This window comes from Labrus mixtus, chromosome 5 (genome assembly GCF_963584025.1).
Source record: "Labrus mixtus chromosome 5, fLabMix1.1, whole genome shotgun sequence".
Taxonomy (NCBI): domain Eukaryota; kingdom Metazoa; phylum Chordata; class Actinopteri; order Labriformes; family Labridae; genus Labrus; species Labrus mixtus.
The window spans coordinates 12,309,557-12,334,979 of record NC_083616.1 but is presented as its reverse complement, the minus strand read 5'-3'; the positions used below and the strand labels follow the sequence as shown (position 1 = coordinate 12,334,979).

At 39.1% G+C, this 25,423-nt stretch overlaps 1 protein-coding gene across 1 annotated transcript in view; it reads right to left on the bottom strand.

Moving 5' to 3' along the window:
- Positions 1 to 11,243, bottom strand: part of trpm3 (transient receptor potential cation channel, subfamily M, member 3) — a 113,363-nt gene extending 102,120 nt beyond the window's left edge. The window contains exon 1 of the mRNA XM_061037893.1: positions 10,237 to 11,243. Coding sequence (XP_060893876.1) covers positions 10,237 to 10,326 — 90 coding nt within the window. The 5' untranslated portion in view covers positions 10,327 to 11,243. The remainder of the gene's footprint in view (positions 1 to 10,236) is intronic.
- Positions 11,244 to 25,423: the final 14,180 nt, after the last annotated feature.

Below are 25,423 nucleotides of genomic sequence, written 5' to 3'. Positions count from 1 at the left end.
GCAGAGCGGTGCTGACAAAGAGCCCATAACAAAGGGAAAGAGAGCGATAGAGGACTTTACAGAGAGAGTGGGAAGTGATGGAGGAAAACTTTAACTTCATTGTTATGGAGAGGAAAATCAACAGCCAGGTTTGACATCCCTCTGAGCAGACATCATATGCAAGAACATGGATAAGTGGAAATATGCTCCCATTGCACTTGGTTGAAGGCTTCCAAGCATTTGTTGAAGACATATTGATTGCTGATAAAAATGTGTTGAAGGCCTTTAATAAATAATTGTAAACAGAGACAGAGGCGATCATTACGGTATTGACAAAAAAATGAGTGAATGTGTGTGTGCTTGTGTGTATGCGTGCGTGCGTGCAAGTGTTGATCTCCCACTTGCCATCAATGCAATCTGCAGAAGTTAACTAGAGCATAATTAGTTCTAAGTCCCAGATCCAAAATGCCTATATAGAGTGATTTGAGAAAAACAAATCAAGTCTAAAGATGAGGGTCAGCTACAGACTGGAAGCAAAAGAAGACAACAAGCTCGCTCAGTTTGTACAACACAAACAGAAAGTTAGAAGCGAATAGTTGGAATCTTACAGGGACTTAAGTGATGCGGAAAAAAAAAATGCAGCCAATTATTTCAGGTTAACAGCCAACCAGCGGAGACATTGTGCCATGCTAAGCTAAACTCACTATTTTATTCAACATGACATCAGCCGTCAAACAGACAGATTGATGACAAAGTGATAGAATTTAATAAATTGTTCGTTTTTTGGTTTGAATACATACTGACTGAGACTGGTTGATGATGGGGTTGTTTTTCTTGATTGATGGATATGAGTCAAAGTTTTTGACTGTACTTATCACATTGACAATGACGATCATGGATGCTGAAGCAGGGAGGGAAACATTTAGAATGAGACGGATAGAGAGGCAAAGATGGAGCGAGTGACGAAACGCGATATTACATAAGGCAGGACAGGCGGAAAGACAGAGTGCTCAGTTCCAATGCTCTCTCTCACATCAAAGCACTTTGTTAAAAGACTCATCCTGTCACGAAGAATCTTACTCTCTTTCAACACTGTTCATGTTGAAAAAAAAAAAAACTTTTATTCACTCCTTTTCATTTGGCTGTCACACTGCACCACCAGCCCACCAACACAGCTCATAAAGTGCTAGATATGCTGCTATTTTCTGGAGATCATTAGCAAATAGCAACCAACCACAAAGTACACCCTACATCTTTTTGCAACAAAGCCTGATATTACTTTTTCTTTTTTCAGTGTACAGTTTAGATTGAATAAAAACCTTAACAATGACAAATGCATAGTCTGCAAACCTGTGAGGCAGAAACACCCTGTGTGCACTGTGCATGCAACCATTAAAAGAAGGAATACGAGTTAATTAAAAAACACTCTGTTTTATTTAGCGCTTTAAAATGAGAAAGGCCAAACTGCTGTAACTTTTAATGCAACTGGTAAATCTTTGGGCCAATAACAATAATAATTCAGAAATATGCAGTAGAGTGAAAATAATTATATTCAACTGTATCAGTCTGTCTTATTTAATTCATGAAGGCTCCTTGATTTGAGAGACCAGGGATTTTGTTAGAAAAATAAGAAAGCTGTACATCGTCAGCGTACGTCAACAAGCTGATGTACTGCTGTCAACCAGAAGCTCGTCTAGGTTTTTATTCGAGGTTAGAATCTGGAGAAGTTATGAGTCATGACTCAGCCTTTTTTCACACGCACAGACAACATAATTACCAAGGCTGTATCAATTATTCACACACTAACATGCTCAAACATCAACAGACGGGCATGCCCAAGCTTCCATCCCCCTGAGTTTGTCTGAGAGTTAAACAGTCGACACTACATTAGGCAGATTCTGGATTTGGAGGTTGCTATAACTGAAATCAAATGTGAGCAGAAAAACAAACCAAACTCAACAAAGATTATTCTGAGTCAAAACACCTCATTGAGTCTTGACCGCACTTGTGACATTGGTGAACAACAGATTCCCAATGAATTGAAAATGTAACCATTTGTTCATATATGAAGCTGTTGACACCTTGTGATACTTTAATCAATGAAGCTTATTGATATTTAAAGATACAATTCAGATATGCGCAGCTGAAAGTGATAAGTTAGTGAATGATTGATTACCTGAATCTTTTTCAAGTAAACAGAAGACATTTAGTTGTAAAATAAGAGGATTTGCGTCTTTCATGAATTAATCAATGATATTATTATTATTATTATTATTATTATTATTATTATTATTAATAATTATTATTATTTCCCACAAAACGATTAATAGAAAGAATAATAAGGCAATTAAATTGCTGTGAGTTGTGACCCTTATAAATAAGACAGACATTACAGAATATATACATATATAATAATTAAATCTCAGGCCTCCCTCTTCAGTATTAGCACTGTGGGCCTAAGAATCTGTGCAGTTGCTGTCCATGGTGCTGATTTTACTTCAATTGATTTGGCTCCATTTCACCACATACAGTAGGACTGATTGGTTGGCTTCTGTTCAACATGAACAGCCTGATTGATTACACATTCCTCAGTTCAGTAAAATAGGGCTTCAGCACTCTTGATTGTAAGGGAGCCTCATTTTTTTTTATCTCCTGGGCTCGGTATTTGAATATTTTTCACCATCCACCCTTCAAACCGCAGCGTACATCAGCTAACAGCCTTGACATTAATATATGAGAGTGATTAAGTTGAAAGTATTGTTTTGGGAATATGTTGATTTATTCTTGAACTATTGATTAAATTACATTCCATGCATATATGAATCTGCCCTGATGCACAACAGACAACCATAGCCTATCCTGAAACACAGATAGTCAAAGGAAGCCCACACTACAACAGAGTCATTTAGTGAAAATGACTCTTCCACCTGTTCCTGCCTCTGTTACACTTTATAGCTTAAATGATACATTGAGATATTTTCATAGAAGTTTCGGGACTAACTCCTTACTAAGTAAGTTTACTTCAATAATTCTGTTAAATTACCAACATTTAAAAGCCTGCTGTACTCGTTACTTAAGGCTATGTGAAACAGCCGATATCAACACCAGCTTAAAGTTTATTGACATATTGACATTAAGGCCAGGGTATGCTAACGTCAGCTTGGTAGCATTGTGATAGAAAGAACTTCACGTGCAGTAAAGAAACACAGACAGGTGAGCTTTCTGCTTAGTTAACTGCTTGAGGGAAACAACAAGAATACAGCAGTGAGTTGTCGTCTAAGAACCTATCACCGAGCTAACCAACAACACGCTTCAAGAGAGCCTGGTGCTGCAGACACCCGAGACCAAGGTGCAGCTGAGTCTGAGGGTAAGTAGGACAATGTGCCAGGTGTAAGATGAAGCCGTTTGGCAAAGCCTGCAGCTTTCCAGACAAAACTGGTTAACCATTATTCGGGGGTAAGCACACTTAGCACCCAACGTCCAAAAATGTTCAAAAACTGAAATTACAAAATCGTCCAAACAGTTGGAAGGTAACTTGTAATACTTTTAGAGAGACGATATTATGCACATTTAGTTAAGCTAAGCTAACCTGTGCAGCTTTACATTGAGCTGGCAGAAATGACAGGTGTATTTTTATCCATCTCTTCTTGGCTAGAAAACATACAAGTAAGCTTTTACCTACTTGAAAGATTTCCTTATCGTGTACTTTCCCTACTAATTCTTCCAAATTAAATGTTTTTAGCTTTTGTAGTTGTTAATAAAAAGTCAGTTTTCCCTTAGTTTTCTTATCAGCCATGCTTACATGCTCCGGATTGATGGTGATAAAATTCTTCAAAGGTTAGGTCGCGCAATATCGCACTCAAAGAGAATGTAACATGTGGGTTTGAAGTAATATCTCAAAGCATCAAGCTGCCCATAGAATAAAAGCCTTTACACACACAAAAAAAACCCGAGCAAACATGAATGTATACTATAAATACTCCTGATACCACGCTCTCTACACCAGAACATAGTGTTCATAAAGCATATTCAGAGGATTCCAGTCCTACTGCCCTTATATACAGTATAATTGCTAGCATTAAACCCCCTATTACTGCTATAGGTCAAAGGTCAGTGTTCATAGTACATTACTCTCCATTGGTGTAATCCATGCTGCTACCTTGACTACAAGGAGAGAGTTGTGGGAGGAAGAATATGGATTCTGCATTTGTGTGTGTGTGCAACGGCTCTTAACATACAGCTTGTTAGAAAACTCCACCGAGAAAGCTTGACATGGTTTGCCAAATTACACATTTTTTCTGACTGCAGGTCCTTTCTGCATTGATTTTCATAAATGTTTCAGCAGCAGAGTTATTCCGTTCTATCTGTTGAATTTGTTCAGAAACAAAGTACAAACAGCATGACAACAGGTTGTTTCCTCAAGCTGGCTTCTCGTTTAAAGAACAAGATATGTTAGAAGTCATTTTCAAATCACTTGTTCAAACCACTTCCCATGATGTGTGTTGGAAGCATGACAAATGGAAAATCTTAAGTCTTTTTGTGACAGAATAAAGGAATTAGGTTTTAATTGGCAGCTTATGTTCTCGTTTTGCTCATTAGTAAGACACTGTTTTTTAATTGAAATCTCATAAATATGGTATTTGCTGCCTAATTGAGACAAAAACAAGAAGGATTTGAGACATCCTGTGACTTTGAGGCCTGTGCACACAACTAGTGAGTTAGTGTGTGCGTGCGAGAGAGAGAGAGAGAAAGAAACAAAGCGAAAAAGGCCCTCCCCCTAGGTGTGATAGATAAACATTGTTTCCTCCAGTTTCATCCAACACTCAAGAAGAATTTATTCTAGCATGTTGGGATCTGTCAGTGAGAGTGGGAGAAAGAGAGAGAAAGAGCGAGGGGTTTCTGGGAGGAACAAAATTGACCTTGAACGCACTGTATAACTCAATTCAAGAGCCTGCAGAATGTTTGAGCATAATGTTGGACGGATGAGCAGCATGTTATCTTTGCACATGATCTGTTCATGTGAATAACCGTCTACATAATGAGGTTTAATGTTTGTATGTAAGTTGTGTCTTTAATCATGATTCATAGTTTACTGTTCTATTTGTGGGTCCTTTTGGTTTGTTTAAATAACAATGTTACGTAACTACGGTGGCTGGGAGGTGTCAGGCGAATGCATTTACAAAAACGCTTTGCAAACTCTAAAACAAGAATGCAAAACAGTCGCAACACGAATGCAAAAGATCCACAACGGATGTTGTGTCACATAATATGAAAATATAAAAACAGTTAGTCAGAAACACATTCATGTGTCCGTCTATAATAACGGTCCTTATCAGCAAAATGCACAACAATGGAACAAGCGTATTAGGTTGTCGTTATGTATTATTATTATTATTATCATACGACTTGGCAAATTTTGTCAGATAATCAGCTATTTCTGAGAGCCTGGTAATTATAACAATCCCTGCTGTCCCAATCTTAATGATTTATCAGAATGTGTAAATGAAGCCAAGCATCTGCTGAATAAAAAGAGACAAACGCAAAGACTCAGCACAAAAAAACAAAATCTTTTACAACACTTTAGCTGTCGGTATTTCATCTGATTGCCAGCTAAAAAACACTAATAGGATGTATCAAATGAAAATGACTAGAGATAAGCAGAAAATGATCATCATTGCAGGGAAATTAGAAAAGATAAATTAGGAAAAGTGTACTGCATTACTGTCGACTGATGCACTGGAACAAAATCAATCATTTTAAAAGACCCAGATTCTCATGTGATATAAATGTGATGAATGGAACAACAAAGGTTCATACTTAAGGGAAGACGCGACTTTCATCACTGATTCCTAATATGTACCTGCTTTTAAAATGTTTATACTACAGCATTTTTTAATCATCTTCACCTCGATGTAGATAGAAAAATGGGTGATGCCACCTATGGGTGACAGAATGTATTTTGATCCTTGGCTGAACTGCATATTTAGGTGTAAGAATTCACATTGATGATCATTTTTGTGTGATTGCTATTTATGATAATGTTCAAACCCTGCAGCTTAACAAGATGATATAAATCACTGCAACAGACAATCTTTTTATGTAACACTAATGTATTTTTAGCATAGAGTGATCTATTTATTTTATAGCAGGAGCAGCATCCTGCCACCCATGTATTGTGCATAAGAAGGGATGTTATCCATGCTTTATGTTGAATAGAAGTGAATAATTTAAAATCGGTAAATAAAGAAACAAATACAAAGGAGGCTGGCACAAAGAGGACAATGAGGTGAAAAGACTGGACATGACAGAGAAATACACAAGGTAGATTCAAGAGAGGGAGGGCCGCAATCGAACGACTTGATGAAGAAAAGCAAAGAAGAATTACTGCTGTGTTCACTGTATGCGGCATTTTCTTTACACAATTACAGCACTGCACTGCAGAGGTATTAACACTGTCTGATTTCCTAAAAGGCTGAGGAGATGTGAAACACAATTCCCCTGAAGCTGACAGAGAGGAGGCAGCTAAATAACTTCTATTATCTCAGATATGATGATTCCAAGTAAGACACAAAAAAAAGGACACAGTACACATGTGGAATGGAGGTGAGGGTGAAACCTTTAAAAGCCAAAGACAACAGAGCTCCATTGGGGGGGAAATTGAGGTTCTGTGAATATGAGAAAAAGTCACCAAGAGAAGATGAAAGAAGACAGATTTTCTTTTTCTGGTTCTCTGTCTCATATTGTTTCCCTGATTCACACATAATCCTGCCGATTCTGTACAAAATCCTCCCAGGCATGAACTTCCTGTCAATGTTGCAAGCAATTATTTCAGGAACAAGAGCTCTGACAGGGAGGACATTTTGATGAAATCTACATTGTCAGCCATACCCAGCAAAGTGTGAGAGAGGGAATTAACTCTAATGAACTGCAAACTGTATGACTCCAGAGTTTCTGGCTAAGTTTTTATACAAACACATGATGAGAGCTCACACACCAGAGTGAAACCCAAAATGAGCTTTCTCCATCTTCTTTAGGTGTCCTAGTTAGGGAAATACCTTCACCCTTTGTCTCGCAGGGATACCACTCCTTTTATAAGTCGCACTTGACAAATTGCTTGCCATTTTAAAGGCCAAGAGGAAGGCGTTGTAATGAATTCAATTACGTGTTGAACTCTCCTGTCAGGACAAACTTGATTCATTGTCAGTTTTGGATAATTGATAAAGCTGAGTTAGTGTAGCACCAAGACCCCTGCAGGCAGACAAGTATTTGTGGGGAAATCTTTAACTTGAGCTTATTTCATTCTATAAAACTGTACCGTAAAATCAAACTCTGTCAAAGGTTTACCGTAAATCCAACAATCCTCAAGGACAGCTGCACACTGACACATACATGCACACACATCTTTAAACAACGTGGGCAACAGTTCTCTAATGGATAAGACATCAAACAGAGTCAATTTCACATCAATGCTATGAGTCTCTGGGTCTCCTCATTGTGTAAATGATATCTTCGGATGATCAATCTTTGAGCAAGCTTCATGTAGCACGCACACATGAGCTTTCACTTGTGATGTGGTCAGCTTAAGGCTAATGGAGGTGGGTAAAGAAGATGAAGCAACTGATAATAGCTTTTTGATTGACTGCATGAAACAAAAGGAACTCTGCTGGGAGCAGTTAGGTGGTTGTGTCTGTTCTTTTTCTTACAGAACATAAACAGTAACAATCCTTGGCGAATTATTAAATATTGCAATGTCAATTTAATTTCAAACATGAATGCTTTTATGAAAAGTAGCTTTTGTAGCTGTGTATCCCACTCTGATCAGGGCACAGAGTTTAAATCATGTGCTCACAGGTGCTTGCAGAGTATAAGCTGCAATGTGCCTGTGGCACTGCATTATAAATGCACATACTGATAGAAAAGCATGTGCACAGACACAAGCACACACCTACGCGCACACAATCTGTTGGACATATTTTCCTGCCCAAGGAGGACAGGAAACATCTCTGACAGCCTATAAATTGTAGTCACACTAACACACACACACACACACACAAGTAAGGGGATGGCAGCAGCAAGCAGGTAATAAGTTAGAGAGACATGGGAGGAAAGTGCTGCTTGTGCAGAATTTTCCAATAATAATGACAGGCCTATTAGGATAATTTCACACTGACAGCCTGATTTCTCCCTGGGAAGATTTGCACCGCAAGAACAGTTTCAGGACCCATAGTCCTCTGCAGCTACATGCAGGGTGATAAAACAGACAAGGCTGTGACAACCGACACCAATAATTTATTGTCAAAATAAAAAATATGCTTCATGCTTTCAAGAAAAGATAATTTTAATGACAGTTCATATTATTATTGTTATTTTGACGGTATTAAGCCACTGATTTTTAAGGGTAACCTGAAGCAGCTTAGTTAACCACTGTTGGACGCAGAGAGGGAATATGTTTTGAAGACGTTTTCCTTTGACAGCTAGAGGCCCTTAATTAAAATAAAGTGTGTTTTTGGGTAGTTATGAGCCCACAGAGGTCATAACTTATTTAGTATAAAGGCACTAGATCTAAAAAGTCTCACTTGATGACATCATATATTAAAGATGCTCACAGTACTTAGAGAGGGAAAACACTTATGCGGTCTAAAAATGGCTTTAATTAGTTCATGGCTACAATGTGAGTAGTCATGTACACAGTATGCCTGGCCTTTAGGTTGGTACGTCTGTAGTACACTGCTGCTTGGCAACATGGATGCCAAAAGATCCCCCGGGGAGCAGTTAATGTAATGCAGAAAATGTAAAGGTGAAAAAAAGCAGAAAAAACTGATGAGGCTGCTTCCACATATTCCTCAGATAAATACAATCCTACACATACAATTCTGCATTATCTATGTATGAACTTAGAAACATCTGAATAATTAAATCCCTTGGCTGCCACTATTTCTTAAAAACTACAGTAAACACCCAACACGTAAACGCTTTTCACAAAACACACAGATGCATATCATCGTGTTAACCCACACAGAAGAACACATACACACAAACACACCTACAGCACATTGAATCACGGACAACAATGATATTCATCTAACAAGGCTTTACAAATGCAAATTCCTGACATGTGAGCAAGTGCACTCAGGTGGTGTAGTTTCACATCACAGCAACACTTTGATTAAGGCAGATCAAAGGGGGGTGAAGAACAGGCATTCAGGACCTCCAACAATAGTCCTACTTACAGAGAGCCTGTAACTGGCTTATGAAGCACATGAATGAATAAAGATGAGGTTCAAGAATACAAATGACAGTAAACAAGTAGTATATAGCTCCCCTGGATTCACAGAGGCTGTAAAACGCACAAACACAAATCCAATCCAGTGCTCTGATAAACTTGAATGCTGTCACATAATATATTATACAACTGTGCTCAAGTGACATTGGGTGGTCTGCCTACTCAACCTGGCTAACTTGGACAAAATGAGGTCCAACAGGAGGCTGCACTTTCTAAGTCATTTCTGAGAGATGAGATTCAACTTTGCCATCCATTTCTTTCCTAAACCTCGATCCTCTCAGTCATCTCCAACACACTCATCCATTCCTTTTCATTCCTCCCTTCTCTATTATTCTGCCTCTTTCATCCAGGACCTGTACCTTTCCCTTCTCTCATTTCTCACGCGTGGTCTCTTCACATTCCTGGTTTATTCAGCCTCTTGCTTTCTTCCAATCCTGGAACTCTGTAATCCACTCTCACCACATGATTTCTTTTAGTGTCTCTTCCTTTTCTTTTTTTCCCTCAATCATTTATAAATCTTTCTCTTTCCACACAATGTCACTGCATCTTCTATTTCTCGTTTTCACGCTATGTTCTTCTCTCTGACATCATGCCCCTGCTTTCCCCCTGCTCCATTTTTGTCTTCCCCTCTTTGCGCATCCCCCGACTTCAAGAGCTTTATGTTCCCCTCCAAGCGTTCTGCTGGCAGTTTTGCCACACTTCTCTTCATCTGTGACAACATCCTCTCCTTCCTCAATTCTTTATTTCTATCTTGCATCCACTGGATATTGCACTCAGTACACTTAAAGCAACCAACAGATATGGAATAGCAGCCTTTTCAGAATTCATTTGTAGCTTCACACAATTTTTCCTCTCCATCTTTCTTTGGAAAGTAACAGGATAGCAAAGGTTTGCCTGACATAGTTTACTACACATCTCGGGGGAGCACCTTTTTTTTGTTCATTCCCAATCTCCCTTCCCACAAGTTCCTTTACCTTTAGCAGGCGTACAGATGGCAAGAAGGCTGCATGGCACAGTTTTCTGATGGTCCAGTTGAGTGGCCGTGGTGCATCCAGCTGGTTCATGGTGCCCACTCTTCGCGGTGCAGCCACTGGTGCCTGGCGGCTTTTACCGGCACCAGGATCAATGCTGCCCCACTAGGGGGGCAAGAATGGGAAAGGGTCTCCAACTCCAAAAGCCAAAAATCACACAAGTCCCAGGGCATGACCCTCCACGGAAAACCATCAATCACTACCGCTGCTGCCAACGCCAGCGCCTTGAAGCTTTAACTTCCCCGGCAGAAGAAGCTCTCACCTGGGCAACTTCCTGCCCACTCTCTCCTTCTTCCTGGATCCCTTCTCTTCTCAGCTCACACAGATCCAAAGTAAAGCCAAACCTGAAGCATCAGGAGCATTAAATCCTCCTTCACCAGCAGCCAGGGTACACTCAGCTCTGTTGCGAAAATACCCAGAGTGTACAGGATTTTCCCAAACAATGGATCAGAGTGTAGAAATCAAAGAGAAAATCAAGAGACTGCAGACTGAGAGAGATGCAAGTGGAGAAAGAGAGAGAAGAGAGGAAAACAAGCAGGAGAGATGGAGAAGTGAGGAGAGACGAGCAGTGCAGTGCAGTACGGTGCAGTATAGCGCATAGGGGAGAGAGGAGAGGAGAGGAGAGAAGCGCAGAGCGCATAAACGGAGCAGCCTGACAGGCAGCGGCTTAGAATTGAGGCTGCATGCACACTACTGTCTCTAAGATGGGAGAGTGAGAGAGCGAGGGAGAAGGGGAGAATGAGAGATAGAAAAATGGAGACAGTAAGAGGATTGGGAGACATAACATAAGATAAAATACAAATGATGAGCAGAAAGTGAAACTATGAGAATTGGATGCAAAAAAAGGATTACTTCTGCGCACAAGAAAAAAAGAGGGGAGATGGAGAGAGAGAGAGAGAGAGAGATGACGAGAGAGGGTGCAAGATGGAGAGAGTGGAAAGAGAGTGAAGAGGCACTGTATGGTGTTTAAAAGAGAACTGGGTGAAGTGGAGTCAACGATCCACCTTATAGAGCGTATTCAGATGGAAGCACATGAAAAAAAAACTTGGTGTTGTGACAGCGGAAAGAAGGACGACCCACTTACTAATTTGAATGTGTTCAACATTATATTTAGGCAGAAAAAGCACCAAACTAGTTAAGAAAGAATTCTAAAAAAGGTAAACATGATAATAACATACTACATGTGAATGTCACCTAAAATAATGTCTATGAAATCATGACTGAACAGTTGAGATGATAAGCATCGTTTTATTTTTAACCCATTTTATTTCTAATATATAGGTTTTTTGTTTTTTTTGCCTATGTTAGAAAAGAGAAATTCTTATCCAGCACGGCTTGGATAACTATAGACAATCTGTTGCAGGATTCGTGCAAACAGAGACCCTCATTTTCCATGTTTTTAAAGTCAGGTTTTATGAAGATTTTAAAAAAAAAGATACTTTTTATGAATTTATATGTACATTTTATTTTTATATTTATTACCATTTTACAGACAAGCATCAAATGGCCCACATTAGAGTTTTACTGATATCTCAACCAGTAGAGGCAATGCTTTCAACATAGCATCACATATTTGTTTATTGTTTAAAAGGATCCCCATTAGTTGCTACCAGGCTAGCAACAAGTATTCCTGGGGTCTACCCATTTGGCAATAATATTATTCAAACAATATCATTTTATGCTTGATTATTGTCTTAGTTTTCAATAGTTAATCGCGATTAATCGCATCTTTGAAATTGTATTATTATTTTGCATTTAAAAGTAAGAATTGTGAGGCTTTTATTTTTTAATTGTTGTACTGTCTTAAGCTAAGAGTGCTTTACTTGCTGTCTGAATTCAACCCTGCTTTTATTTTGAAATAAAGTAAGGACCTTCTGGTAGATTGAAGGTTACGAAAATACCTTAACCACAGAAAAAATACTTTGTTATGGATCAAAAGTTAATGAAAACAGCTTAAAAAAAAGAAGGAACAGTAAAAAAGTGAAATGTTTGATGTGATAAGATGGATATTACTTTTGACTCGTCAGCTGAACTTAGTTTTTTCAAGTGAAATAACTCATAAAGATGCAGCAGTGTCGTTCTTTTCATCACCGTGACAACAGGGAGACACTGTAAAAATGTATACACGGTGCGTCTAAGGGTACAAAATGTAATAAATCTAAAAAAAAAGAAAAAAGGAATGCATTCATTTCTGATCTAAAGTAATAATAATAGTAAATACTGATAGCCTAATAAAAACCCTAAAAATCTATTTTTTCCATTGTACTAAAGCCCCACTCCTGTGGGGGCACTGTTGGTGACGCCATAATGCGATTCCCGTTGTGTAGAGGCCCCACTTGAGAAAAACAACATCTGTAAAACACGTTTTCAAGTATGTTTTTTCTAAATCAATCCAAAAAATGCACACATAAATTAAATTTCCTAGGTATTTCTGTCATCAATGCGTCTTACTGAATTGATATTGAAGCATATTGATCAATATGGAATCGAGTCGATATTGAATCGTGACCCAAAGAATTCAAATTGAATTGTGAGGTCCTTGACAATAACCAGCCATCCAAACAATATTTGTGTAGAACAGCATTCAAAGACTCTAAAGCTAGAAAAAGAATCATAATGTACCGAAGAAATTCAGTTATTTTTATATATTTCTTGGTGTTTAATATTTTGTAAATCTATATTCTTCTTCTGCTGTCATCCAAATGTGTGTCGTAAAATGACATAAGAAATACACAAATGGACAGTTCTCTTTGTGATGGATTTGGCATATTTGAGCTTGTTTTCAGTGAGATTTAATTATCTAGTAGAATTTAAAAACACTAAAGGTTTAGAGGTGCAGATTGTACCACATGATGTCTCCTCTTGTGTGAGACTGTGCTGAATATTAAAAACATGGTTCAAACAAATGTTCCTATGAATGGAGCTGAGACATCAAAATATATGAATGGACCTGAGAACCACTTTTATCTTGGCTGAGACAATTCAAATCTGTGCCAATAAAAATGTTAGTGTGGCTCTGTCTTATTCCAAAAAATGTGCACACAAACCGCAGAGCTGGAAAACATATGAGTGACGCGTGCTTTATAAAAAACTCCAGTCCAAGTTCTACGTTTCAATACTTTACTGAAAGCTTTATATGCAAAAATACAATCAAACAAAATGTAAAGCACGGTCAAAGACCAGTGTGCTACTGTAGCTCCACAGCTTCTAATAAAACAGGCAAGCCAGTACTGGCAGCATGCTGCGAGCTTTAACCAATCAGCAGCCAGAGTTGACTGGAGCCTTAATTACCTTCAATTAAGCATGCGGCACTGGCATGATCTACTTAAAACTGCAACACACAAAAGATATACTACACTTACGTATGTATAATTGGCTCTAACAAAAAAGTTATGCTGATATGTATACAGAATACAAAGAGGACAGTTTCTTTGATAATGAGCGCCCACAAAAGGAAACCTTGACAAAAATGATGCTTAAATATAGTCAAAAAAATGCATTTAGCTTAGACTGACTGTTGGGGTTATTCTGCAAGCGGAGTTAAGCAAGGAATGGGAATTATCTTTGTTTTCTGTTTAATTAAAGATTGCTGTTGCAATGCAACAGGATATATTGCTCTGAAACGTAATCTTTCTGGCAAACAATCCAAAACATAACTGGTATTGTATCTTATGTTTGCAGTGTATGTCCTAATGACTGTCTTGAGCCAAAACCTCACAGTGTGAAGGTTTTTTGGCCTGACAGTTGAGGCTGACATTAAGAATATCCACCTCACTGACCACCAGCTCCCCCTAGGGACCTCCCAGAGATCTATCTGTCAACCGTAAATCTAGTCACTGTGGAGATGTGTGGGCATGTGTATTTGTAAGGAGGGGGTGGTAGGAAGTGAGTAGCTCCTTTCTCTCCTAACCCTTTCACATCTTACTTTTCCATCTCATCCCATACACCAGTTCATCAAACACTGCAAGGTCAGTGCGTCACACTACACTGTCTGCATATGGACAGCAGATGGCAGCCTTCTAATGCACAATATCCCTCTTAGCCCAAGATACATTTTTCAAAAGGCTGCCCCATATATTAATGATTCGTCATCAAACTACCAGACTTTGTACTACAATAGAATCAGAGTGATGCTCTTTTATTTGTCAATGCATCACGATGGGGAGCAAATAAAAATCAGGTCTGTATTAGAAAGCTGTAAAGGAAGCTACACACAATTCAATCACCAGGGGGCAGCAGATCAACACACCTGCTGCAGACGGAGAAAGTCTCAGTTTGAGCCTCTCACTCTTCTTGGCTACACTCATTATCACAACGCTAAAAGGTATTAAAGCACTGGCAAAGAACAAGACCAGACAAGAGGAGAATTAATTCTCTCACAATGATTCATTTCTCCCCATGGGAGCCTAACTTGGTGGATCAGGGAAGCAATTTGCTGTGAATAACAAAAGTGTTTCAGCACTGAGAGCTTCTATCAAATCAGGAAGGCAAAACAATAAAAATGCAACAAGATTTTTAATCATTCCTGTTTTCAGTTTGAGTGAGAAAGGAGTATGATAAAGTTATTTATCTGAGATAAAGATGATTTTTTGTTTTTTTATACATGAATCACAGCAGAACCCACTGTCAACTTAAGCCTACCCTGCACCCTGTAAGAACAGTGTCAGATAAAGTCCTTCTGCTCTGCTTCCTGAAGATCTGGATTTATGAGATATTATGTAAATTCAAGAATGTGTAAATATGTGTGTGCCTCAGTCGAATGTGTGAATAATTGACTCACGACCCACAAGAAGTCCTGAGTAAAAAAACCCATCTCGTTATCTGCTGTATGTACAAGTGACTGTCAGAGCAGGTTTATGTGTGGGGTAATAACGTATTAGTGGGTGTTCTCTGTAACCCATTTCTTCACAGAGACATCCCCGCTACAGGTAGACCCGGTGACATCTGCACTCTGACAGGAGTGAGAAAGAAGCCCATTTCCACCTGTCATTCAAGCAGAGCCAGTAGTGCAAGAGAAGCTGCTCTCTCAAAGAAAATGCGCTCACTGTTGGTATTTGTGCGAGAAAGTCTTTTGAGAGATTGGCAACCAGAGATCGTCTGAGTAAGATGGATTGGACTCATTGTGTATTGTTGTTGTACTCTACTCACCAGAATAAAATTGAAGTCCTTGCAAATTAAGAAATATATTAATTGTACCAAACAGGCTGAACTGAACATGGTAGAGAAAGGAAAATGTGTGTTTACCAGAGCCTGCACTTAAAGTCAAATTGAAATCAAATTGCATATTCTCTTGAAGTGCAGACACATGCTTTCTCTGTTAATCACTTATTCTGTGTTCTGCTTTCAGAAAAAAAGCCAGAATGTTTTTTTGTTTTGTTGTTGTTGTTTACCATGGCGTCCCCTAGTTTAGTTAATGTGATAGAACAAGTTGCAGTACTTCTGAACGAAGACCGACAGAAACATTCAATCAAATATTGCACGTCAAAGTCATGTTAGCGTTGGACTTAAAGAGAGGCAAGACAGTTGGTAAACCTGAGCAGGATCGCAGCCTGCTAAACAAAACAAGAGCACCACACTTTCAACAACAACACATCTTATTGTCCTGCACCGTAGCTCTTTGTACGAGCATCAAAAGAAACATTCACCAGCAGTGACTAGTTCACTGGCAATGTCAGTTTGCAATGGGGTGAGGTAAAAGCTGCTCAGCTGCAGCTCATATAACACTTTGTAAATGCTATTTGGTCTTGTGCTATGAGGTTGATTGTTCAGATTGCATGAAAAAGAAAACTCTACAGGTTTTCTGAAATTAGATTCAAGAAAGAGGCTTGAGAATTGAATCACAATATTTGTAATAAATTGATTTGTAAACAGTCTTGAAACACAACCCTTCAGTCAATACAGAAGAGAATGATGATTATGTGAGTAAAGCAACATGTGCCTTTAAAGTCAACATTTTTACGTGAGGTTCTCTCAACTAAATTTCAACTGTAAAGTCTTTCCTGAATAATTTATATGCCAAGTTAATCTCAGTATGTTATGTTTTAACTGAACCTTTTGTGCAGGAAAGCAACCATTTGATTCCCCTCAGAAAGCTATGATTCAGTTGAGAGTATCATGCCGATTCATATCCCATCTTTAGGCCATCTTAACAGTTCTACATAATAACTAAGTTTTTCACTGCAGAGACAGCATCAGGTGCACCCTGTATACTTCTCCTACACCCTGTATACTTCTCCTATCATTTGCGTTCTTTCTTTGTGATTACAGGTTCAACTCTTATCACATTCAATCTTGATGAAAAACAGTACATGTTGTACTTTCAAGTGATGCTGATCACCACCACCACCAAGCAGACACAGTTTACACAGACAGCAACCCTGTCATTTTTTCAGTAAAACCAGTGAGTGAAGGTATGGGATAACAAAGTTATTAGAGACTGATGGTTCCAAAAGCCTCGATCTAATTTGGCTTCCTTTTCTCCCTCTGTGTGTTGCTCATCCCCTGGAGGATTCTCTGTAAGTGACAGTTCAATACCTCGTACACCAAACTCTTTCATACACACATACACACACACACACACACACACACACACACACACACACACACACACACACACACAAACAACATTACCCCCCCATGTCCCTTGCCCTGAGGAAGCAGGAAGCCCTCTGCTGTGTTGGGTACACTCTTCCATCTGGAGACAGGCAATGATTATTACTCTGAAGGATGAAACCACAAGAGAGAAACGCACACTTACACACAACCGTTAGATCTTGAGAAGTTTTATTTTCTGTCTGTTTTTTTTTACTACTTCACGATTCTTCACTCTCAGTCACTGGCCTGTGTGTCACAATAACAGTTTGGTTAATGTACACTGAAACAGCAGAAACAAGATTTTAAGATTTATTTTTGGGCCTTGTGGACATAGGACAGTGGACAGAGTCAGAAACGAGGGACAGAGAGAGAGTGACGACATGCAGGAAAGGAGCCACAGGTCAGATTTTGAGCCCTGGCCGCCCGTCTTGGGGACCACAGCCTCCGCAACAACCTTGTGGCCTCCAGCGCCCCCCAAACAAGCCGCCCATTAAAACCTACGGAATGTTAGTCATGTCTCACATGTAGTAGTTTTAGTATCTGCCTCTTATTTTCGTCTCTGACTACATGAAGGCTTAAGCAGAACAAGTGTAATTGGCAGTTTCAAACAACTGTTGACAAACAGCAGTGGTATCAGTTCAGTCAGAGGTAACAGACTGAGAAGAGGCTTGTTAAAAATAATTACTTCAGTCAAGTCCGTTCAGCCACACCTTATCACAGACTCACATCAATTTTGTTCAGCTGAGTAGTTTATTATTTCGATCTGTCAGCCTCAGTAAACTCCCATCCAATAAATTCTAAGAAGTTTAATTTGTCATAGATAAGTTATCCAACCTGACCTTAGATTAACTTAAAGCATAGTACTAGTCAGTTAGTAAATAACTGTGAGGCACTCACTCTCTGAGTGCTTAAAGTTTGTTTTGCAAATAAAAGCCACACAACTAACTTATTACAGCACTTTTAACAGAGTCATACAGCCGTCCAGAGTTGGACAATGGCAGACAGAGATAAAAAAAAAAAATAATCGATTCACTACAATATTGTTGTTTTCTTTTTATTGATTTTCAAAGACAAAACAATAACAGCTCAGTGCACTTCAGCAAAGTAGTTGGACCATAGTTGGTCCAGTAGTCACATTCAGCACCAGTATAGTAAACATGTGATTAACAGTGATGTTGTACAATAGCAAGATAATCATTCAGGGATCATTATGATAAGTTGCACTTAACATTTAGAAGATTCAAAGGCTTCTCCCATTTTCTTTTAAAGAGATGAGTCTTTCCTCTGATACAGTATCTTAACTTTTCTAACATCACAACATCAGATATCAGAGATTTCCACAAGTGAACAGTAGGGGATTCATCCCCAACCCATTTTGTCATTATAGCCTTCCTAGCCAACATTAAAAGAAATTGGATTATGTCCTTATGTTCCTTCAAAGGGTTCGGTAGACTTCCTAGGAGGCATAGAAGTGGGCCAGGAGGCAGTTGTTGTCCTATCACCGTGCCTATTTCTCCACATACTGCCTTACAAAATAATTGAATTTTTTCACACTCTCAAAGACAATGCATTCTAGTTCCAGTATTAGCTTTGCATTTGGAACAAATTGGGGAAGCTCCTGTTGTGAACTTACTATAAACATATGGCTATATAAACATTATGTAAGATATTGTACTGCATCTCCTTATATCTATTACAGATTGAAATCTTGGAGGTTAACATCAGAATTTCTTCCAATGTATCTTTATCTATTGCAACCTTCAGCAGCGTCGACCATGATGTTAAGGAAGCAAGTGTATCCAAATACAAACTCTGTAACTCAGAGTAAAACCTTGATACAAAATGTTCATTTTTTGTATGATCCAAGAAAAATCTTTTTTTGTATTGCCTTCTTCAATACATAGTACCTGACTTGTAGATATTTGTAAAGGTCCTTGGTAGGTATATTGTACTGACCTCTCAGAGAGTCAAACGTTTTGAAGATCCCATTACTGCAAAGATCATGTACCCCTTTTAAGCCTGCTTCCTGCCATTGTTTAAAGTTAGGCCCTGCCCCCTCCACTGATAAATCTGGGTTGTCCACCAATATTGCAAGTGTTTTCCTTAAACATTGCCTTTAAGCTTCTCCACGTCTTTATGATATTGGTTATTAACAAGTTGTCCTTAACTAGAATTGGTAGTTCATTCAGTCGTTTGTCTAATAACTTTACAGGGGAAAAAGGTTTACACATTATGGCCTCTATTTCAAGCCAATGCAACCCAGTGTTTCCAACCACCCATGAAGATATAATCCTGGCATGTATTGACATAACATAATTTTCTACCTTAGGTAGACCCCACCCACCTTTTTTTTTAGGGAGTTGTAACTTCTCTAATTTTATTTTGGGTTTCCTTCCTGCCCAAATGAAGTCTGATATTGCTTTATTAATATCTCTAATATCTTCTGTCCTTAAAATCACAAAAAAGCATAGATACAGGATAAATTATCTTAGGGAGAATAGTCATCTTAATGAGATTGATCCTACCAAGAAAGGATATGGGCAGATTCCTCCATCTCATCATATTTTCTTTCAAGTGCTTAATCAAGGGGTTAATGTTTTCACTATACATTCGATTGAGTTTTGGTGTGACTTTTATTCCCAGATAACTGAAACCATCAGGGGCCCAGCGAAATGGTCTAACAAAACCAGGTTCAACACGCCTATCGCTCACCAGGGGCATTACCTCAGATTTGACAAAATTAACTTTGTATCCAGATATTAGTCCAAATTCTTTAACACATTCTATGACAGCAGGTACTGACATACTCAGGTCTGTTAAGGTCAACAGGACATCATCCGCATACAACATCATTTTATTTTGCTTTGTACCAATTATTGTTCCTTTAATATTATTATTTTGTTGAATAGCTATTGCTAACGGCTCTATAGCCAGGGCAAACAGGAGCGGGGACAGAGGACTGCCTTGGGCTGTACCTCTTGACAACTTGAAAGGTGCTGAAATAAGACCGTTTGTCAGGACAGAAGCTGTGGGCTTCTTGTACAGAAGTTTCACCCAGCCTAGAAAGTTAGTTTGAAAGCCAAATCTCTTCAAAATGTAAACATGTATTCCCATTCAACCCAATCAAAGGCTTTTTCAGCATCCATCGATATAATTGCTCCAGGATTTTGGCAGTGATTGAGATAATGAATAATGTTAAGTAAGTGTCTTGTATTGTGACATGATATTCGGTCCTTTATAAAAACCGGTCTGATCTGCATCCACTATATGAGTCATTACCCATTCAAACCTGCGAGCCAATACTTTAGATCAAATCTTAATGTCCACTCCAAGTATACTGATTGGTCGGTATGAGGAACAGAGTTCTGGGTTTTTCTTTTTCTTTAATATAAGTGTTATATTGGCCAAATACATTGATTCTGGGAGTTTTGAATCCTCAATAGATGTATTGAAAACTCTAAGTAATAATTTATTGATCTTATCTTTTAGTGTTTTAAAAAACTCAACCGGAAATCCGTCCGCCCCGGGCAACTTTCCGGATTGGAGTGAGGATCTGGCTGTATTGATTTCTAATAAGGAGATGGGGCCTTCCAAAAGATTAGCCTGATCTTCTGATAGTTGTGGGATTGTCAGACTGTTTAAGAAGAGCCCTTCCTTGAGCTTATTCACATCGTTTTCAGAACTATATAACTTTTCATAGAACCTTTTAAATGCATCATTAATCCAAAGGTTATTTGTTTGTCGTTTACTATTTTTATCCTGTATAGCTGAGATTTCTTTCTTTCTGAAGTTCTTTATTGGGGCATTCCTTGCTAGGCGTGCTAGTAGGCGGTTTGGTTTGTTGCCAAATTCAAAGAGTCTTTGTTTGGCAAAGAGAATGTCCTTTTCTGCTTTTCTTGTTATCAGATTCTGCAACGTTATCCTGGTTGCCTTTAGTTCAGTTAAGACCTCATCTAATTTAGTTCTATAGTAGTTTTCTTCAAGCTTTTTTATTTTATTTTCGATCTTAGTTTGTTCCGCAACCCGCTCTTTTAATAATAATAATAATAATAACTTTATTTATAAAGCGCTTTAAATCAAAGTGCTGTACAAAGCAATACAGTTAAAATACAGGAAAAAACATACAGCGAAATCATGACACATACTCAACAGTAAACAGATGGGTCTTTAACTTTGCTTTAAAAACCTCAACAGAACAAGCCTGCCTCATGGCCAGAGGTAAACTGTTCCAAAGTGTCGGTGCACAGAAAGAAAAAGCCCGCTCACCAACTGTCTTCTTTCTGACCTTTGGGACACTCAGAAGACCCGTCCCCTGAGAACACAGGGCTCGGGCAGGCACATAGGGGTTCACCAGGTCGGTAAGATACAATGGTGTGCTACCATTTAATATTTTAAAAGTTAGCGGCAGCACCTTAAAGTCTGCTCTGGCATGAATAGGGAGCCAATGAAGAGAGGCCAACACCGGGTAATGTGTTCATATCTGCAGGCTCCGGTTAGAACACGAGCTGCAGCATTCTGAACCATCTGCAGACTTCGCAGACTTTTCTTTGGTAGACCTGACAGAAGGACATTACAATAATCTAGCCTAGATGACACAAAGGCATGGATGAGGACCTCAGCATCCTTAAACGACAAGATTGATCTGATCTTGGAGATGTTTCTCAGGTGGAAAAAAGCAACTCTGGTCACCTCCTTTATGTGTAATTCAAACAATAGTGTCTGATCGAAAAGCACACCAAGATTCTTAACTCGGTCTCTGCGATTGATTACACAATCATCGAGAGACAAAGTAATAGGATCAAAAAGATGACCCAGTTTCGCTGGTCCGATAAACATCATTTCTGTCTTAGCAGAATTAAGCAACAAGAAATGTTTTGATAACCAGCTCTTAACAGCTGCAAGACAGGCCTCAAGTTTAGCTGTATTGTATTTACTTCCTACACCTAATGGCATGTACAGCTGCAAATCGTCAACATAACAATGAAAAGCAATCCAAAAAGAACGCAATATCTAACCCAGTGGGGATAGGTAAAGTGAGAACAGCAATGGACCCAGTACAGACCCCTGTGGAACCCCGTGCCTAACAGCACAGGGCTCAGAGAGTATGTTGTTTTATTTCTGACAGGTAGTATCTTAACCACTCCAGAACTTGTCCTGAGATGCCAAAATAGTTCTCAAGCCTATCCAGTAGAATACAGTGGTCCACCGTATCGAAAGCAGCGCTAAGATCCAATAACAATAAAACACTGGTTGAGTCTGAATCTAAAGATAGTAGCAAATCATTCACCACTTTTGTAAGTGCTGTTTCTGTCGAATGATTTACCCGAAAAGCAGACTGAAATGGCTCAAATAGCTTATTTAGTGATAAATAATTTGGAAGCTGATTTGAGACCACTTTCTCAAAAACTTTTGACAAGAAAGCAAGGTTTGAAACAGGTCTATAATTGGTCAGGGAGTCTGTATCCAAGCTAGGCTTCTTTAGTAAGGGTTTTACCACAGCAGTTTAGAAGCAAGCTGGAAAAACTCCTGTGAGGAGGGATGAGTTTAAGATAGATAAAACATAAGGTCCTAATGTAGGCCAAAGCTCTTTGACAACCCAAGACGGCAGCGGATCAAGTGAGCAGGTTGTACATCATGCCACCATTACAACCTTAGTCAAAGAAGCCAAAGAAATTGGTTCAAAATCAGAAAAGCCTTGTCCTGTACAAATGGACATAGCAGCAACACACTCTGCTTTGTCATTGTAGGACTGGGGTATTCTGACTCTGATGTTTTCAACCCTGTCATTAAAAAACAATAAAAAATCATGTGCAGATAGGTCAGTACCAATGACTGCCTGATCACGCTGTGCGAGCCTAGAAACAGTATCAAATAATAGTCTGGAATTATGCCTATTATTTGAAATCAAATTTGAATAGTAGGCTGCTTTTGCGACTGACATCCTAGATTGGGAGGTGGTCAGGCTGTCTTTCCATGCGTGGTAAAACACTTCAAGCCTTGAGTGACGCCACTGACGTTCAATTTTTCTGCAGCTCTTTTTAAGGATTTGTAAGTCCTCGTTTATCCAAGGGGTATGGTTCTTTATAAGACACCTCCTAGTTTTTACTGGGACCACAGAGTCAAGGAGGCCCCGAAGAGCACTGTTAAAGTTAACAGTAAGGTGGTCAACTGAAAAAAACTTGATTAAATAACGGATCGACCACATCCGGCAACCCCATAGTAAGATCATGTAAAGCGATCGGGCTGATATAACGAGAAGATCTTGTGATCCTTGTTTCTTCCCCATGGGTAAGTGAATTTGGAATTAAAATTTCAAATAAAATTAGTGAGTGATCTAAAACAGGTAACATGCAGATTTCATTTACCGAGACCGACAACCCATAGCCCAACACTAGATCAGGTGTATGTCCATGCTGATGTGTTGGACCAGACACAAATTGTGTGAGATTAAACAAGATTTTAATAATCATACCTCTCATATAGGCCTTAAATGCCTCCCATACAGTTCTTGGGTCTGCCCCATCTTTATCGTTAAACTCTAAAAATAAGTCTGTTTGTTCTTCCAAAAATGTAATAAAGTTGCAATCCATGAATAATAAAGTATCCATTTTCCAAGAAAATGAGCGTTCAATAGGTCTTAGAGGTTGCATTAACATAGTGACAGGTGCAGGGTCTGAGAGAGCGACCTATATCTGAGTGTTCTATTAAATTAGATAAACATCTGGACACAAATATATAGCCACTACATGACGCTGAAGAATGGGGAAGAGACTGAAATGTGTAGCCTTTTGACAAAGGATTAAAATGCCTCCACACATCTATAAGATCAAATTCCTTAATAATGTTCAGGACTGCCCGTGCATTACTGGACTGAGTGTTTTGAGGTGGAAGCCTATCCAATGACGGAGATAAACTACAATTAAAATCTCCTCCTATTATCATATTTGGACACTCCATTTCAGCCAGCTGACTAAATAACAGAGCAAAGAAAGCTTCATCTTGAGCATTAGGGGCATAAACATTTCCTAGCAAAACATCTTCTCCAAATAATACCCCTTTAACTAAAACAATTCTTCCTTCTGCATCTTTGAATGAAGCTGTAGGAGTAAATGGCAAATTTTTGTGTAGTAATATAATCACACCCCTCTTATTTGTTGAACAAGATGAACCTGACCAACCCACTCCCTAAGATATGTTTTGTGTTCCTCATCGGTTAGATGCATTTCCTGTAGAAATGCTACCTGAATCTTATCTTTTTTAAGCGAGTTCAGGACAGATTTCCTCTTAACAACATTATTAGAGCCCCGGATATTCCATGTACATATCTTGATACTCATTTACAACTGGTAAAAGTATGTGTTGTGTTCCAACAATAACTGCTTCATATGATCCTAACCAATCTATGACTTTAAATCGTGTGCGAGCTTCAAAAGAGAACTAGCAAAAACTGAACCTGACACTAACAATCCTGAACAGTCCAGTTCCAAAAGGGAAAAGGGAAAAAACAAAAGAAAAAATAAACAGAAGTCTAAACTTGTCATACTCAAGCATTGCAAAAGTATAGCTGGGGGGGGGATGGTGACAAGGAGGAAAGGTAACACAAACTATCCTCCCCATCTAGGTTGTAGTAATGTGGTGCCAGTAAATCTGCAGCTAAGGTTACCACAATAAAACAAGAAATATCAATAATGAAAACATCTAACAAAAAGTTGTTTTCCTCAGGGATTTGCATTCACAACTTAAACTTAATATGGCTCGACTGACTCACTATTGTGTACTGATGTTAAAGGAGACTCGTCCACTAGGTGTCAGTAGAAGCCAAATAGTAAGATCTAACACTGGTCGGTTAACGTCAACACAGCTAGAATAACCTTATCAACATACTCGCATGTGATGATGCACGTACCCTTATTCATCAATAGATCTTACCCAGCTCATCATGGAGCTGGCAGTTTTTTAATATAGTCATTAATTTCTTCCATGCACAAGAGTGACAACATCTTCCCATTGATGTTGGTTATTTTAATCACGGCAGGATACACAAATGAGTATCTTATACCAGCCTCACGTAGCCTCCTCCGGGCGCTTGCTGACTCCTTCCTCCTTTTCACTACCTCAGCGGAGAAGTCCTGGAAGAAAGATACGTCCTGGCCTTCCACTTTAATCCTGCCCTTGTTCCTTGCCGTATACAAGATTCTCTGCTTGTCGGTGTAGTTGTGTAGCCTCACCAAAACAGTTCTCGGACCATCTTTGCCGCTGAGTGCGGTGGGCTCTCTCGATCCGGATTCGGTCTCCTAATATGCCCAGAACTTCTGGGATCCATTTTTCAAAGAATCCCACCGACTCCTTTCCCTCCATGCCTTCCTTAAGTCCAACAATTCTCACATTCTGCCATTGGCTTTGGTTCGCCATCCTTTCAATACGATCCGTTGCTCTTCTCAGTGCAGTCTCCAGAGTATCCACTCGCGGTGTGACCAGAGCTGTTGTATCCTCCAGGTCCGAAACCCGTTGCTCAACAGCGCCGATCCTCTCAAAT